Source organism: Physeter macrocephalus, chromosome 14 (assembly GCF_002837175.3).
Source record: "Physeter macrocephalus isolate SW-GA chromosome 14, ASM283717v5, whole genome shotgun sequence".
NCBI lineage: Eukaryota > Metazoa > Chordata > Mammalia > Artiodactyla > Physeteridae > Physeter > Physeter macrocephalus.
In genome coordinates, this window is record NC_041227.1 from 52,231,775 (window position 1) to 52,250,073 (window position 18,299).

The 18,299-nt window shown below is 44.2% G+C and overlaps 1 protein-coding gene across 8 annotated transcripts in view; it reads left to right on the top strand.

Moving 5' to 3' along the window:
- Nucleotides 1–18,299, top strand: part of RBFOX1 (RNA binding fox-1 homolog 1) — a 395,937-nt gene that overhangs the window by 632 nt on the left and 377,006 nt on the right. For 2 of the 8 annotated variants that reach the window (XM_055090218.1, XM_055090221.1), the window contains exon 1: nucleotides 98–294. In XM_055090218.1, the coding sequence (XP_054946193.1) occupies nucleotides 151–294 (144 nt within the window). In that variant the 5' untranslated portion in view covers nucleotides 98–150. Of the gene's footprint in view, nucleotides 1–64; nucleotides 295–18,299 lie in introns of those variants that run through there. The other 6 variants (XM_028498770.2, XM_055090217.1, XM_028498775.2 and 3 more) reach the window with 6 other exon arrangements.

The window sequence follows — 18,299 nt, forward strand, 5'->3', positions numbered from 1 at the left end:
GAGAGAGCGAGAGAGAGAGAGAGAGAGAGAGAGAGAGGGAGGGAGAGAGGGGAGGGAGACGGCCACCGGGTTGGGTTTTGACTTAGATAATCAGCAAAATTAAAAAAAAAAAAAAAATTGTAGCGACCAGGCAAAGAGCGGCGTGATTGCATGCGAGCGTCCCCACTCGTGCTCGGCGGGCGCCAGAGAGACACGATGCAGCATCCTCTGACGGGGGCCACCTGCGTGGCGCTCCCCAACGTGGGCATGTGTCCCCAGCTCTCGTGTGCCTTGACTTTTATGTACTTACAGCAGGTAAGGCGCGCGTCTTCCCTCGGTGGCTGCTTCCCGAGGCTCGGCGGACTGGGTACCCGCGTCGCTGGGATGCGCTTTGGTACCTTGGGTGGGTTTGGGGAGGAAGATCCTGCGTTTGGACGGGAGGGGTGGATCGGAGACCCTAGTCCTCCGTGGAGCCCGGGCACTCTGCGCCCAGCTGTTTTTGCAGCTCTCTGGATACTTTGAACGCCTGATTCTGAGCCTGGGTACCGGGAGTTTAAAATTGCAAACTGCATTTTCCTTACTCGAATCTCTCCCGTGTCAGTGCGTCCGGTGACGATCCCAGTCTAAGACCTCTTTGATGCTAAGAGTTTGGATCTTTGTGGATGCATTTGGGTGCCTGGAGTTTTAATTCAGCTGCTTTAATAAGGAGTGCAAAAACCTATATGTGTGTGTGTATGTGCTGAGTATTTTTGTTTTCTTAAGTTTGTCTGGGTTGTGCTATATTCCGTCAGCTTGGGATCTGAGCCTTTGGGTTTCTGGAGGGTGTCAGCCCCAGAATCTGCCTGTAAACTCACTGGAAATGCTGTGATGAAGGCGAGGGGTTTAGGATGTGTCTTTGTTGGCATGTATAAAGGTTTTTTTTTTTTTCTTCCTCCAGGCTCCCTTAACGGTCTTGTTGAGAGAATCTGCGTTCTATTTTCCATTCTGTGTATATTTCAGAATCTCGCATTGTGTTTCTCTCTTTCTCTGGGTGTTTCCCTCGGACCTTCTGTCTCTTTTTCTTTCTTTACTAGTAGGGCTACAGCCTAAGTTGGTTCCAGGGCTTGGGAAACAGCTCAACCTTGCCTTGTGGAGTGACAAGCTCAGCTCTGTCTCACTGGGCAGGGGTTGTGGATGTGAACTGACAGAGTTAGAAGGATTTTGACATGCAGGTGGGAATCTTCCCTTTCCAGGATCGCTGTCCTGCTCTGTGAAGAGTTAACTTGACTGTATCTTTTTATCTGTTTTTCGATTGATTCCCTTCAAGAGTACCGTGTGTTAAGTGTGTGTGGTTGTAGTTGACTAAACTTCCTTTACAAGTGTTCCAAGGGACCTCCTTCTCCAAAGACCCTCAATTTCAACCTGTGCTATAGGACTGTACGTATTCACAAAATGTCCAGATTCTGCTTTGAACATTTTGGGTAATTTATTATCAAGTCGTTTGCCTCCAGAATATATTTCTTAGGCATATTGTCTATCTCAAGTCTTTTTGAGAACAACCTTTTATTTTTGCTCGTCGTTTTAATATCTTAGGAACAAACTGGTTTATCCTTTTAAATATTGTTTTATCCCATTTGTCATTAAGTAAATTGTGCCAGGAAACATTTCCCAAGAGGCTATTGGTAACATATGATATGATTCATCTGCTTCTACCATTTCTGTGCCTTTGCCGTGAGTGCCTGTGTGTGTGTGTGTGTGTGTGTGTGTGTGTGTGTGTGTGTGTTCGCATGTGTGGTGTGTGTTTTATACCAGTTACCCACCAGAAGAGTATCCTAATAAGCTTTTTTACAGATGCTAAGCCTCAGTTGAATTTAATCAAATTATTAATATGATTTGATCTTTTGCCTACTGTATTCACTTCTTTCATGTTATTTATTAACCAATTGGAGAAGCATTACCTAGCAAGTAAAATGCCGTAAGTATTCAATGTTCTCACAGTTTCTTTGTGCATGATCCTTTTTTTAAAATAAATTCATGTTTCTTCCTTCTAGCTTGTTAAATTGGTTTGCTTTGGGGGTGGGCACAACTTAGGAAAGAAGAGTGTGACTTTGACTGGGAGGTTATTCTTGCCATGGAAGGGACAGGTATCTAGGATGAATGCAGGGGTTTTCAGCATCAGCCAGGCAGTGTCTTCCAGTGTGTGTGTGTGGGGTGGGGGCACTCCTGCTCTGGAAAGGGGAGGCTCAAAGGGAATGTTGGCAGCCATCACAAGTATTTAGAAGTGACTGAATCAGCATTGTGGTTCCATATGGCGGTAGATGGAGGTGGGTTTTGAAATGTACTGTGGAATGCACCCCCTCCCTTAAAAGGGCTTGTAATGCTTTCAACGAAAGTGTTGATAAGGCGATGCTGGCATACAGCCTCAGAATGCGGTGTGTGTGTGTGTGTGCGTGCGCGTGCATACGCGCGCGTGTGCATTTTTTTCTGAGTTTCACTAAATGCCTGAAGTATAGTACAGGCAGACATTTATTTTTGCCTGTCTGGTTGAGAATCAGGTTTTCCAGCCATACATCCCACCTTGGTAAAAGCTCACTGTCAGGGTGGGAGAGTTGTACCTTCAGGTCATCTCTCCTAGCCACTGCTGGCGTGACAGTTTGTGTAGAAGTCTCGTGTCATTGCTTTTATTTAGCAGTCCAGACAATTGGCTGATGAAGGGTGTGAAACAGTTCACTTCAATCTCCACAAACCACTTACTGCTACAATCTATATGTCTTTTATCAGTACATCGCCACTGTGTTTTCTCTCTGCTATTAATCTGTAGCTATTACTGTATGTCTATTTAATTTTGATGATAGGAGGGCTAATCTATACTTTTCAAAGTTGACCAGACGGCTGGATCAGGCAGTATCTCTGATAAAGGACACCTTCACTGGAAACATTTTCTTTTATTATTATTTAGAAATAAGCATATTTCAGGAGTCTTTGTCATTCAGATCACTAATTACCTAAGAATATAATGAAAAGACAATTCTCTTATTTTGGAGGCTTTATCATTCTGTTTTCTAAATGCACATACTCTGATTAGGGGCCACTGAGTCTTCCTTAAAACATATTTTCCTGGAACAAAGTTTCCAATTGCTTTCTTTGCCTCAGCCTTGACGTCTCACCTGTCTTCCTAAACCCTCCCAGATTTGTTCCTAAGACAACTCATAAAAGCAAAAATCAATTGGGATACCTCAGCATCAAGTCTACCCTGAATGACCAAGTGAAAACGACATAACCCTTTTGCCACAAGGAACTTATTTATTCAGGCCAAAGAAGAGGCGACTTTGGTCTTTCAATTATTTGACTTATTCCATTTCACTGATTCCTATTTCCCAATGACTCTACTTTAGATCGGTATTTTCCTACAGTTACAATTTATTTCTTTATTTTCCTCTTTCTCCTCTCTTTTAACATCAGAGATGTTACTACAGTTCGGAACTGTAAGATGGGATCATGTCGAATAGTCCATCTGGCATCTATATCTTGAGGCCAGTGATGTCATCACATGCATATATACCCACATCTGTATCCCTCTAGGGTAGAGCATGTATCCTATGGTTGTAGACCATTGTTAAGATGGAAGGGACAGGCAGGCATTGTAGCAGCTGGCTTCAATCTTGCTGTCCAGGGAAAGTTTCTGCTTCAGCCGCTGTTCTTGATATACTGCAGTGGCTTTGTTTGGTGTCTTCTTGGGTGGTGAATCTTCTTCTCCCAGGTGAACTTCAAATTCACACATTCCCCAGTATGGAATCTGCCCAGAGTTCCAAAGTGGGTACCCATTTCGACAGTCTTGCTTGGAGGGAAAATTCTAAATACAAATTCCAAATTTGGGGGTTTACTACAAGCTGGGTCAAAAGAGTATAGGTTTCATTTTTCACAGAGAAATAGAAAACAACTACACACACTCATAACAAAAAAATCTAGAGATGCTTGATGTCCATCCTAAGTCACAGGGAATATACCAAAGAGCATCACACGGTAAGGTATGGTGAGGCTACGGACACAACAGATGAGGTTTGTTTTCTGATGCACCCTGCCTGCCAGATTTCCCCCAAGCTGTTTCACACTGAGTTCTAACTCCCTGAAAGAGGATAAGTAGCATATTAACTTCATTTTCCCTGTTCCTAAACCCCCATCCATGTCTCCCACTCCCCTTCTAAGAAAGCTTCTCATCTGTCAAATCCTGTTCACTCAGAACCTTTTTATCAGCCTACCTTTAAAAACAAGTCAAATGCTTAAAATCCACATTAAAAGCAGGGGGGAAAGGGGGCCTCGAAAGTGGGCCATGCCACTGTCAATATCCAAAGATTGGTCATTTTTCCCACTTAATGATGATCCATGTGGTTTGTTTTAAATAGTGAAGTGGTTTGTACAAAGGGTAATTTCTGGTAAATGAAGCCATTGCTCACTACGGACATCTTCAGATCGAAAGCAATTGAACTGAAACCTGCATATCAACCCTTTCTGTCTTTAATTAGAAAGTGGATCTCAGCTGAGAGTCGCCAGGAAGATGGGCTCTCACACCGCGGCTGTAGGAGGGGGGACCACCCCGCCATGCACCTGCCGCGGTTATAAATTGGGGAGACACTAGGGAGGCCGTAACAATCATGGCTGCGTAGAAAAGTTCAATTCTCATTCTAGTTACTTACCTAGTGCTGCTCAATCTGATGATTTATAGGGGACCAAATGGCATTTTATCACCTTCTTTCTTCTCGGCTTAATCCCGTGTTGATTTATTAGATCGTGCTGTGGATTGGGGGGAGTCAATAGTATCAATAATGCAGAAAAGAATTAGGATAGATTATCCTCATGTCTGAACTGTTTAAGGAATTTAAGTGGCCAGAATGAGCAAATTCCCAGGCCTGGGTGACTCCGTTAGAACCTAGGACCCTCTGTCTCTTTCTAGAGAGATCTTATGTCATTAATTGGTTAATTAACCAATCTTCCTGGTTTCTCCGATTTTTCCGATTAGGGGGGAAAGACATGAATTTTGGGGCTCTGATCAGCCAGATAAGGCCCATATCTTAGGTGGGCTAGGGTTCACCCTCTGTTTCTTCCATTTTAGGAATCTGTAACGGGGGATTCACTGTAGGGTTACTTGGGCTGCCTCTGCCTCAAGTTTGTTTCATCCAACATTCACTCATGAAAACTGTAAACATCTGTTAGTCTGTAGACCCGAGTCCTGCGCCATTCGGCAGCTCTGTCTGCCATTTCGCGGCGGTTTCTGTGTCAGAACATACAACCGGCCGCTTTTGCCTTTGCCCGAGTAGAGAAAGCCCATGTTATTAGTGTTCATGCCATCTGTTTTCCTTACAGCTGGCCCTTGAGTAATTGTCCAGTAGCTGATGGACTGAGGGTAGACAATCTTTTTTAGGGTTTTCTGATTCATTTAACCAGGCTCTCTGCCCCCAAGAGAAAACATAATACTTGTTTATTCATATTGGCTGGATAAAAACAGTGTAGTTTGTCAGGCAAATAATAGTCTTCTGGAAGAGAAATTGCAGCATTGTAAACAAAATCAGGTTGGTTCGTCTGTGCCTAAGGGGGCTGTATGATGCGCAGGAGATGTCGTCCGGTGAATGAGGCAGAGCTGACAAAGTGCGGGAGTAATTGCCCCATTCGTAGAGACCTTTTTAATGGACGAGGAGAGGTGTCCCAGTGTGCTGTTTAGTTCAATGAAGAAAAGCAAAGAAAGTTCCATTCATCAATAAAGTTTCCTCCTTCCGGGCGCTGCCAGAGAGAGCTTTGCTGGGCTGAGAGCTCCTCTGTGACTGCCTGCCTGATGTGGCTTGCCTAGCCTGGCCCCGTGCAGAGGGGCTGTGTCAGATGGGGTCAGCTCTCAGGCACAATAGCTCAGGAGGGCCCTGGCCCTGGCCCTTCAACCACGCTGAGTGCAAGCCAGCTGGGGAAGTAAGCAGAGACCCTGCAGGTGGGCCCTGCTGGGAGAAACTCTTGGAGAAGGGGTTTTCCAGTTCCATTCCTGAGCCTGCATAGGGTTAGGAAAGGGCTTACGGGGTTGGAACTTTCTGGCTTCTGAAAGGGTTTGGGGAGAAGGAGTTTCGCAGCTGTTTCTGATCTTCATATCGTGGCCCTGATTGATTGATTTCGGCTGAAAAAGAGCAAAACATGACTACTTTCTATTATTGCCTGGGATCCCACTTATGATTGCTCTCTTGTTAATTTCCTTTATATATATATATATATATATATATATATATTTATTAAGCACCAGAGGGTGTAGAGAGCACTTTTGCTGTGCTTGTTCTGACCTGTTATAGGCAGCATGATGGCAGAGATGCCTTCATTCTGTTTTACTCTACCCACACTGCCTAGAAGAAAGTCTTAAGACATAGTAGTTGTTCAATTTTTTAAAATGCATAATGGATGAATGAATGAGGACGTTTGAACCTTTTAATTAAGCAGGAGGAGACAGTGATTGTCACTGCTTTTCATAGGTGTATACAATTACACATCCAATCATTCATTCATTTTTTTCATTTGGCCACGCAAAACACTGTTTCCAGGCATTGAGGATATTTCAGCAAAACAAGTAGGAAAGGTCCCTGCCACCGTGGAGCTGACATTCTAGTAAAAGAATAGATGATGCAGAAGTAAGTGAATCAAGAGCTATTTTCAGATTGTGGAGAGTGCTGTGCAGGAAATAAGCAGGGTGATGGGTGAGGATTGGTGGTTGTTGGTTACTGGGCTTTATCTGATGGCTGCGTCAGTGTGGGTCCCATGAAGAAGGTGATGATTTTCCTGACCTGAGGATAAGAGAGCTTGGGGCGTGTGAAGAGTTGAGAAAGGTGTTTCAGGGATGGAGAAGAGCAAGCGCACCCACCTTGTCTGCAAAAAGGGTGTAAAAGACCTAGGGAGGCAGTAAGTGGCGGAATTGGGTCACCTGCCAGTGTGATGGTCTCTTTGGATAGAATGTGGCTTCTGTGACCCTCTGGGGCCATGTTGAAAAGAGGAGAAAGGACAGAAACCAATGTCCAGTGAACAAAGGAGACAAAACCCCTTCCAAATGTCCCATGGGACATTTGGAAACAGGTTTGGGGCTTGGAGGTGGAGAGAGGGCTTCGATGGAAGCCGTAAGAAAGACGTTAATTGTGGAGCACCAAGAGTCCTGCTGGTATCTTCTGTCAAAACCCCATCAAGGTGCTTACACAGTGAGTGGGCTTATTTCATCAAAAACAATGAATGTGGTCCAGTGTTTCTAAAACGTCAGTCATTCAAGCATCCCCTTCCTAATTCTTGCCAATTCACTCATCAACGCGGTTGATATCCACTTAAAGATTTTAAAAATTCACTTACATGTTGAACTTCAAAGTAGATTGTCCAAACCAAAAATAAATACATAAATAAATGGATCAATACATCCCACAGAATCACAGCTGTGCTATTATTTTTCCCAATATACATTGAAATATTAGTGCATTGAAATATTTATTCATTCACGTGTTCATTCATTCAGTCTATTGAATTCCTATTAGGTACCAGCTGATCTTCTACATTGTTTCAAGAAACAAAGCAAAGGCCCCTGTCCTCACAGAGGGTCCATTCAATTGTTCATCCATGTGCCATCTTGTGAACCGTCAATGTAGTACCACGCTTTGGTTAACTCTGCCTGGGTCCACTGGGTTTCCTAGGAATCCCCTTCCAAGCCTGGCCTGGACTCGCTCATTTCTCCCCAACCCAATCTGCAGAAAGCAAGATTCTAGTCATCTTTGTGTCACCTCTTCTCGCCTCTGCCAGGGCAGCATTCAGAGTACACAGTGGAGGGAAATAGCCGTATATTTAACATCTACAGCGCGTGGGGGGTTTGAGTTGCTGAGGCCGGGGGCGGTGGTAGTGCTGTGGTCTCTGACACTTGACCAGGCTCCAGGTGAGGGGACACCTCCTGCTCTTTTCTTCCTGTTCTTTATGTTGTGTTTAAACACACAAAGAGTCAAAATTAGGAATTTTGGAGCCAGAGCAAAACAAAACAAAACAAAACAAACAAACAACAAAAACAAAGCATTCAGAAGGTGAGTGTATGTTGCTGGGGATGTAAAGCCTTTTTTTTTTTTTTCACCTTTTGCAGCTATGGAACAAAGTACAGGCAGCTGTAGGATTTAAGAGCCTCAGCTTTCCTGGTACTGATGAGTAAACGCACAAAAGGTTTTGTCTCAATGAGCCTTTTCTTTTTGGCGTTTGATGTTTGCCCAGGATCCACCTGGAGGACTAGATTCCCCTTATCAAAAACAACAGCGAATATCACCACCCTTCCCTGGATGGTTCTGCTTTCTCCAGGCATGGGGCAAGCTCTGCTCTTAATGCGAGGGTGAGAGCTGAGAGATAGCCTCCTCGCACCATGAGTCTTCCTCAACATCGGCTCCGAAAAAGAGAAGGAATGGTGAGGTCGACATGTTGCAGTATCCAAGTGTCCATCTCAAGGATCCTCCAGAATTCAGAGGAGAAACCGACATCATTTTAGAACCCGTTGGTGTCGGCTCTTTGCAAAGCCTAGTTTAAAAAAAAACTGGTGTCTCTGGAGCTTGTATGTAGGACAGAAGTGGTAAGCTGAAGGCTTATCCCAACTCCATTACTCAATTAGCTGATTCAACTGGATTGAGCAAGTTGCTTTACTTGATTTGGGGGCTTTAATTGCTTCCTCTGAAAAACTGGGATAAGAATAACTATTTCATACTGTTCTTTGTAAGATTAAGTATGATCTTTAGCACAGTACCTGGGACAGAGTGAGCAGACAATAGATGTTTATTAAAGAAATGAAAGAGTGAATGAAAGAATGAATGCATATCTGTGTTAAAGAAGTGTCTGTTTATGGAAGCTGTTTACTGAACATAATTTTTTATTTTCCATTTCTCCCAAATCAACGTGATATATGCCCCCATGGCTTACCAAGGACACACACGAGGCCTCATATGGTGGCGGGGGTGGAGGTCGATGTCTCTCTCAGGTCCCACGGTCCCTCCTACCTGTCCTGGGTCTCTTCCCCCTCCTCTTCTTGCCCCCTTCAAATCCTGCTGGTGGTGTTGGCTTGTAATGTGGTGGCACAGCTCAATTAATGCTCTGTGACAGGAGGAAGGAAAATAAAAATTGTCTTGCTCTTGTCAGTAGCAAAGTTATTTACTTTCAAAAGCTGACAGAATCACACTGCAGGGGCTTCATTTATTTGTATTCAGAATGTCATTGTTCTGTGATGCAGGGGACTTGAGCACACGCAATGAAGTTCATTCCCATGAGCTTTCCTAGGGAGGGTGCTGGCTAAAGTGAAGATTGTCACCTGGGAGAGTCCAGAGGAGTCCTTCTGGGGCTTGGTGGTGTCTGGGTCCTCGGCTGACGCCTGGGTGGATGCCCCAGTTTCAGGATGGATTGTCCAGCTGACATGTGCATTTTTAGACCCTGGATCTGTCCTGTGAGAGGGTGCTTGTGTCATTGTGTCCTCTTTATTCTGAAGCAGAAGAACGAAGCGTCGGCCTCGGAGCTTCGCATCGCTCTCATCTGAGCCGCTCCCGGAATTTCTGGAAATGCAAAAGCACCTCTTGCAAATGGCTTGGCTTTGGGTCTATCGATTGTCTCTACTTAAACTCTCTGACAGGTTCTCTCATCCAAATAATCTGTATAAAGCTATGCATTTTTTTTGCTTCCTTCCTTCTTTCTCTCCCCGCCCCCAAGTGTTTGCACTGAACTGTTAAGTGGAGAAATCCTTTTCTTCAGGGTGCAATGGCACAACCTTCCACTGGGGGTCTCCGTTTAGAACATGTGACTCAGGATTCTTGAGAACTCTTTTTCTTTTTTTTTTAGTCTCCTTTTGGTTCCATTCAAAAAGTGAGACTCCTCTATAAGCAGGAAGAGATGCCGCTTCTAAGATCATGTAGATAAACAGAGAATCCAGCAGGCTTCACTGAGGAGGAAGAGAATAAAATAATGAAAATAGTGAAATAATCAATAACTTTTATGGACTACGGGGTGACAGGCACACGACTAAGCCCTTTTACATGGATTACCTCATTTAGTCCCCCACAAAAGGCCTCCAGGAGGGTTGATAGGAATCAGGAATCGTTTGGGTCTTTTTTTTTAAGATGGGAGGCCTAGGTGGAAGAGCCCATATTTAAAACCAGACCGTCTCCCTCTAGCGCCAGCCTTCTGAGCACAGTTCTGTGCTGTCCCCTTGGCCTCTCCCTGGCCGTGCAGGCTGCTGGTCCTGCCTGATCCACCCCGGCCTCTGCTAGGCCATCTCTCTGCATTTAACCGCGCCCTCGGTTCTCTTTCCTTTTAAAGGCAAAACTTGTCAAAAAGGGAAAGAGTCCGGAGATCTCTCAACTTGGAAGCTTTCTGCGATTTTAGGTCGTTATGATGATTGTTGACTAAATGACAACACACTGCGAGGCTGTCAGACTCAGGGAGGGTGAGCCAGGGAGGGAGAGAGCTGATGGGAAGCGCTCAGAGAAGAATGGAGTGCGTTTCTCCACTGCCAGTTCCAATCCCCAAATCCCCGTTGTGCTGAGCAGCTCTCCAACCAACACAGGAAATGCAGTCATTGCCCAGCACCGTATTAATGATTTATACACCCCGCACCACTGCTTTTGTTCACGTGCAGGGCCTGGTCCTGTTAATAAAGGAACTTACGGGAGTGAGTGGGGTCTGGGCTTGCCAGGCTGTTTTCCTCAATGCAATGCAGGCTGCTTCATCAGTCAAAAGAATTTAGTGCTTTACAACCTTCCTGAGCTTGTGTGCCTGTGTGTGTGTGTGTGTGTGTGTGTGTGTGTGTGTGTGTGTGTGTGTGTGTGTGTGCCTGTGTGTGTGTGTGTGTGTGTGTGTGTGTGTGTGTGTGTTGTGGGCTTAATCAGATTCACCTCGGGACATTTCCATTGCTTTTCTGTAAAGAATGAATGAAGGAGGGGGTGCCATCTATCTTAGGTGTTTCAGGGTTGATTGGTTTGTTTCACAGTGGCGTCACAGCCCTATTTGTTTCCCATTTGGTGTTCATGCTTTATGGCGTTGTCTGTGAAAAGGGGCTGACACCGTTTTATTAGCATAAAGAGATGCAGACCACATGAGAATCCCCCTTCCTTCCATAGCATCAAAAACAACAGACAAGGGAGATGGCGGGTGTTCTGAAGGCAGAATCACTGTTCACTACAAGTCAATAGGACTTCGTGTGTTCTTTAAACAATGGGATTTTTGAGGCCTTTAAATTTTTTTAAATTATTCACAGAAAAAGAATTTGGCTTCGTTTTGAACATGAGGGAGGATATTTATTTTCCAAATTGAGAATTCTGGATCTAGGAAACTTTCTCCTGTCTAGTGAGCCATAGAAAGTGGATTTTAACCTCCCTCTTTTTTTTTTTTTTCCTAATTGAAAGGAAAAAAAGTATATAATCACATGGTGTATTTACAACCCTCAATTCCTTTTTCAAGATCTCTACAGAGAAAAGCCCTGGGTTTGTGGGGGGGAGGGGGGAAAGGGGGTTATTGCACTTGTGTTCTCTTAATTGTTCCATTCATTTCACTTTGTGTGTGGTTTTATTTTTTCACCTATAGAACTTACTGATGACAACAGAGATCTGAGTAGGAGTTTGAGGGGAAAACAGAATATTTAGAAAATTAGGATGATGCTTTAAATATGCTATCCAACTGGCTTCTTTTTATATAAGATAAAAGTTTGATTTTAGGGAAATGTGCCTGACTTTTAAAAAAAGAGATGTAAGGCTTTTAGGAAATAAACGTCAATTTAGTAGCATTTCTAAATGATGCATGAAGGATTGAATGCAAAGACAAATGAATAAAGCCCCAACCAACCCCCACCAAAACCAGGGCTTTAATTTCTTTTAGAAATGTGAAAGTTTTGGCTAACTGGTTCTCATTCACATTTATGCTTATGAGAAAATTAAAAACATTTTTTGAAACTGTCCAGGGTCTTAGTCAGCAGGAATGAAATTGAAACAAATATTCCATTGAAAAGACTACCTTTTCCAGTCTCATCTTCTTGAAAAGTGGAGAACAGAATGTACATATTTACATAAGTAAATAAAGAATGTTTCAAACGTTTCTCATCACAGGAAATATGATACAGCATTTTGGACTAAGAAAGCAGGTGTCCCGCAAATGCAGCTTACATTCATATTGTACTGATTTCTGTGTTTGTGTTTGTCCTCTATTATATGAATTTGTGAGTGTCTCATTGTCTTTAATTATGTCTACGAGGCACAAGACAGCAGTCAACATCTGCTCCATTGTTTACTAGGTTTACATATAGCTTTGATGGGTTATTAAACAATCTATTTTTCAAACGGAAAACAGAGAAACAGGCCGAACCCGTATTATGGCATTTTGTAAAGACCCATTATGCAATTAGCACTTGGGATTTGTGCAAAGCTGGTGATTCACCCAAATAAACATCCCTTTATTCTGAGGGCTCTTCTTGGCTTTGTGAAAAATATACATTGCCCAAAAAATAAAATCACATTTCCTCCTTAATCACATAGCATGCCAAGATGATGTGTTAATATAAGGGATGGATCCTTCACTTTTTATATCAGAAAAAGAACAACTCTCCAAAATAACGATGTCTTTAATTCAAGCCAGCAATTACTATATTACATAAGACAACTATCAGCTGACACGTGAGACAGACTTTTGAAAGTTTACCCGATACTCTCAGAGAAGAGAAAAGCTATGTTCTTAACCATTTGTAAAATGTTCCTCATACTTCATGATCTATTTATGAGACTTACTGAGTCATCTACAGCAAAGCGTGTGACACCCATAATGAGTGGATCAGACCTCATTCTCTCACTTAAGTAACTGGTTAATAATTAATTCACTCGCTCATTCATTCAACAAATATTTACTTAGCCTCTGTTCTGCCTCAGAAATTGGGTTAGGGGCTTCCCTGGTGGCGCAGTGGTTGCGCGTCCGCCTGCCGATGCAGGGGAACCGGGTTCGCGCCCCGGTCTGGGAGGATCCCATGTGCCGCGGAGCGGCTGGGCCCGTGGGCCATGGCCGCTGAGCCTGCGCGTCCGGAGCCTGTGCCCCGCAACGGGAGAGGCTGCAGTAGAGGGAGGCCCGCATACCACACACACACACAAAAAAAGTAATTGGGTTAGTCCCTAAAGAGACATAGGCAAGGAAAACCAACTTCATTTTTCCTTCATGGAGCTCACAAGTTTGTTGGAGACCTAGGTGATCACCGTATATATCTGTATTGCAAGTGGTGATAAATGGTCTGAAAGCAAAGAAGAAGGGTCCGCAGAAAATAGTAGGGGTTGGATTCAGAGGTGAAGGGTGTTCTCTCTGGGGAAGGAGCATTGAGGCTGAGATCAAGTAGGAGGTGGACAAAGGGGTAGGGGTGGAGAGACCATTCACACTGAGGCAGAGAGTGTGTGTCCCAAGCCTGGGTGATCTCAGGGGGGCTGAGAAAAGGCCAGGGAGCCCGGAGGTCAGTGAGAGAGGGCAAAAGAGGCAGAGAGGGGCCAGAAGCCATAGGGGTTTAGAAGCACTGATATAGAGGTTGGATTTTAATCCAAGAGAAACAAAAAGGAAAAAAAACCAAACAAACACAGAGGGTCTCTAACCAGGGGGCAAATATGACTGAATTTAACCTTTAAAAAGACCAGTTTGGCTGCTCTATGGAGAACAGATTAGAGGGGGACAAGATTGAAAGCAGGGGCTCAGGTAGGAGGCCACTGCAATAATTCAGCCGCAAGAGGACGGTCACTGGAAATTGACACCAGAGACGGACAGGAGTGAAAGTTTTGAAAAATAAACCTGATCTTCTTTGTGACACTCCTCCACCCCCCACTGCAGGTGTTCAGCCAAAGGAGAACACACGTAATATTCTGGAGAGGGGCAAATAAGGGCTTGGGTGGCGACGGGAATTTCTCAGGAGGTACCACCCTGGAGTATATGGGGCTTCACCGAAGAGAGTTACAAGCCAGTTCCAGCCAAAGCTCCCTGGATTCTAATTGGCCAGAGCTCAGAATCTCAGCAGGTGGGCTCTCACACTGTTTGGTAGCAGAGTTACCACACAAAATGACACCCAGGTCAGCAGGGTGACCTCTTGTATCTTGGCAGCAGACTTCTGAAATCGTGAGTGAGGAGTGGAGAGCTAGTTGGATGAAATGTCTTGGGGAGCAGTGCTCCATCCCCCACCTCCAGTCAGGGGAGCTCAGGAGTTAAATGCGTTCCCGTCGGCGTCAGGCAAAAGTGGCTTTGAATCTTAAAAACATAATGGAGATTATGGACCTCTGACCAGCTAAGTGGACATGTCTCTTAACCTCTCTGAAGCTTAGTTTCTACATTTGTGAAATAGAGGTAGTAGCAGGACCAGTAACATAGGGTTGTCATGAGTATGGCATGAGATTATTTGTATAGCACCCAGCACAGCCCCTGGCAAATGAAAGCTCAGTAAATGTTTTTACTCTTGGTAGTGGTGGTGGAGGTGCTGGTGATGGAGGGAGTGTTGGTACTGACAATGGTGGTAGAGACAGTGATGCTGATGCTGGTAGTGATAGCAGTGGTGGAGGTAGTGATGGTGATGATAATGGTGGTGTACTGGGGTGGGGGTTGCTAATTGCCATTGGTGATGATGGTGGTTGTGTTGATGGTGGTGGAGGTGCTGGTGATAGTTGTGGTAGTGGTGACGAGCGATGGTGGTGGAGGTCTGTTGGTGGTGATGCTGATTAAAATGCAGTGCAGTAGAGTAGCTTCAGAGCACCTGGGTTTAAATTGGGTCCAGATCTGCCACTTGCCATCTTGTGTGCCCACTGGCAAGTTACCTTTCTTCGTTTCAGTTTTCTCATCTGTAAAATGGGGAGGATAATACTCATTGTCAGTCACTACAATGACAAAAGGAATGCATGTTTGTAAAAAAAAAAAAAAAAAAAAAAAACAAAAAACACAGTACAGCATTTATTCTAATAAGTGAACTCTTCAATGAGCATGGAGTGTTTGTTAAATAACAAACTGGCCCTGAGTACAGCCTTAAAAAAAAGGTACCCAGTGGCTTCTTTATTCTTGATTTTGGTTTGCATAGTGAGCAGGAAGGCCATCTTCCCCTTTCCTTCTCTGCCAGACGCACCCCCTTCTCTCCATGTGTTCTGAGTATAACAGGTGTGTGGTGAGCCGGGATTCTGGCGGAGTGCAACATGAAAAAGACTCCCAGTAACTATAAAAATAACAACGAGGGCTGCTTAATGTGGTAGGCAGATGAGCACACCACTAACCAGAATGATAAATAGCGCCTGCAAATGTTAGGTCCCAGTGGGAGTGTGGGAACATATGGGGATAAACCACACTAAAAGTTGGGCATCGTTGGTAAGTTTCAAGCGGTTAAGGAAGGCCGCTCCAGTGCCAGGGTTCCTTTTCTTTTTTCTTTTTTTTAGCCTGATTTTAAATCCTTCAGTTCCCTTTTGTCCCTTTGTTCCATTTTGGTCCTAAAAGGAATATTCATCTTTGAGGCCAGCCACAGAGCCTCCAAGGAAGTGAGGTCTGGGTTGTAATCCTAACATACACAACCACCCTGGAATCTGTGCATTTCCACACTGAGCTCTATTCAATATCGTGCGGAGAGATGCAAACGAACGCAGTAAATATTTTATGGAATGCCGACTTGTTGAGTTCAGATCTGTGGTAGGTAGGTGTGCATAAAAATAAGCACCTAAAACCCACCAGCCCGATAAGTTTTATTTGCAGAAGGAGCAAACAGCTCTCTCTGCCAAACATTATTTAAAAAGAAGATGTGGACGGCAGTAGGTTGATTTCAGGTCGCTGTTTCTGTGTCTGGGTCTGAATATAGTTTGGAGGTGGTGCAATCTCTGTTGTCATGGCTCTGCTGCAGTGGGATTTCTCTGGAAGGATATTTTGGAATTCTTGCTCACTGTTCATGCAGTTTTTCCTAGGGCTCACTTGCAAGAGGTTTCAGCATGAAGGCAAGTGTTATAAGGTGGGTACCTGAGTGCTGGTGTTGCCTCCTTAGTAGATTTCCAGGATGCCTTACTTAGCAAATACATCAACATTGTCGGTAATGGAAAGCACACAGAGGAAAGGAAATAGGTTTTGGAAACAGACAGGCATGGCTTTGGCTATGGCCCTCTCACTCAACTAACTAGCCATGAATGATGTGAGCTCTCTGAGTTACACTTCCTCATCTGTAGAATGGGGCTATTACGGGCACCAGTATCAGACACTTGTTAAAAGATTAAATGAATTAAGGTTTTTAAAGTGCTTAGAATGGTGTTTGGCACTTAGAAAGTGCTATAAAATGTTTGCTGATACAAATAAGCAAATGGTATCTCCTATGACTTTTTTTATGCATGTGTGGATGTGTATCTACCCTTAGTTGCAAGGGACAGAAACCCAGCTCAAACTAGCTTAAGCAATATGGGACTTTATTGATTCATGAAACTGTGATGTTTGGGGTCAACCAGTGATAGGTGAGTAGTCACTTACTAAGTGAAGTGAGTCAGGCAGATTAAGACAAATATTGTATGATATTACTCATATGTGGAATTAAAGAAATAATACAGGTCAACTTATTTACAAAACAGAAACAGACTCACAGAGATGGAAAACAAACTTATGGTTACCAAAGGGAAAAGGGGAGGGAGAGGGATAAATTAGGAGTGTGGGATTAATAGATACACACTACTATATATAAAATAAACAACATAGATCTACTATATAGCACAGGGAACTGTATTCAATGTCTCATAATAACCTGTAATGGAAAAGAATCTGAAGCTGTACACCTGAAACTAACACAACATTGTAAATCAACTATACTTAAAAAAAAAAAAAAAAGATTAAATGAGTTAATACTTAAAGGGGTTAGAAGGTGTCTGGCAAATAGTAAAAGATATATATGGTTTGTTCCCAAAATATTTAAAAATAGATGTAGAATCAGAAACGGAACGAGGTCACTCAGGGTGGTTCCTGTTTTGATGTCCCCAGAGTGTCCCAGAAGGGCGCTGCTAATCTGGGAAGTTGAAAAGCCCACCTGTCAGAGGCTCTCTGTTGCCACCAGCTGCCTGGCCATGACATCGTGGAGAAACCATTTGCAGTGGTCAGCTCCTTGGCTCAGCCTTTGAGATGCTCAGCTGCACAGCTTAGTCCTGGGTCCTTCCTCTCTCTGTCTTGGCTACAAGACCAGACTGCATCGTCTCTGAAAACACAAGCATATATTTCCTACCTCCATTCTCCCCCAGCGCCGGGTTTGGTGGATGCCCTTCTATGCCTAACACCAGCTCGTTGGTCTGATAGTCTCGGTTTCCTGGCCTGAAAGCTTCAGCGGAGAGAAAGCAATCCCTGTTGGATGATTGTTCATTATTGGACAAGAAGGCTAAGGATGTGCGTTTGGATTTCTTAGTGTCTGCCTTGGTTTTACAATGTAGATGCCGCAGCATCTTCCCAAGTTGTCTGACCTTCTCGCCTTCTTGAAACCCTCAGCCCTGCTGAGCTGTGGCGAGAGTTCTTTGAGTGGCAGGTATACATCCACTGTGCCAGTCAACATGATTCCGTGTGAGAACGGTCACCCGAGCTGTCACCGTGAGACTGACTAAAGGGGATTCTGACTCTCTCCATATCTTTTTCCTTCAGAAAAAGCATAGCATATATTGGCTACATACTTCCAAATGTGATGGAGGTTCAGAGGGCCCTCAAGGGTCCACAGATGAATTCAGAGAGACCATCAAGTCACTGCAATGATCTGGAACATTTTGTGAGTTATGTGCAGTTTTCTGGGCTGAGGGCAAAATTCTCAGAGTGGTCCATGCATCAGAAATGAGAGTGAAGAACCATCTCTTCACCCCCCGGCAGAGGCATTCAGACGAGAAAGAGCCAAGGACAAGATAGCCCGAGGAGACAAGGAGCCCTGGAGGTTGAGATGGTGTTTCAGCATCACAAAGAAAGGTCAAGGGTCATCTCTTTAGGGCTTTTTCTCCTGGATCACCTCCTCCTCTTTTTTTTTTTTTTTTTCTCCTTCCGCGGTCACTCTTTGCTGGTGTTCCCATGTGCCAGCCAGTTCCACTGCCTTGGACCTCCTCTTCCTTGGGAGGCATTTTTCTGCTTCCTGATGACTCAGTGGGGTAGGGTCGGGTGGAGGGTGGAGGCCAGCACTTCTCTCCAGATCTTCAAGTCTTGTCCGTCTGTCTTTCTTGGCTGTGGTTTTGTCTTGCTTTGCCTTTAATGGCAATTAGGGTGCTTGAGATTGAGTGAGGGATTGAGGGCAAAGGAGATAAGGGATCCACTCAGCTTGAGTTCAGTCCAGGGCAGCATTTCTCAGAGTGTGTTCA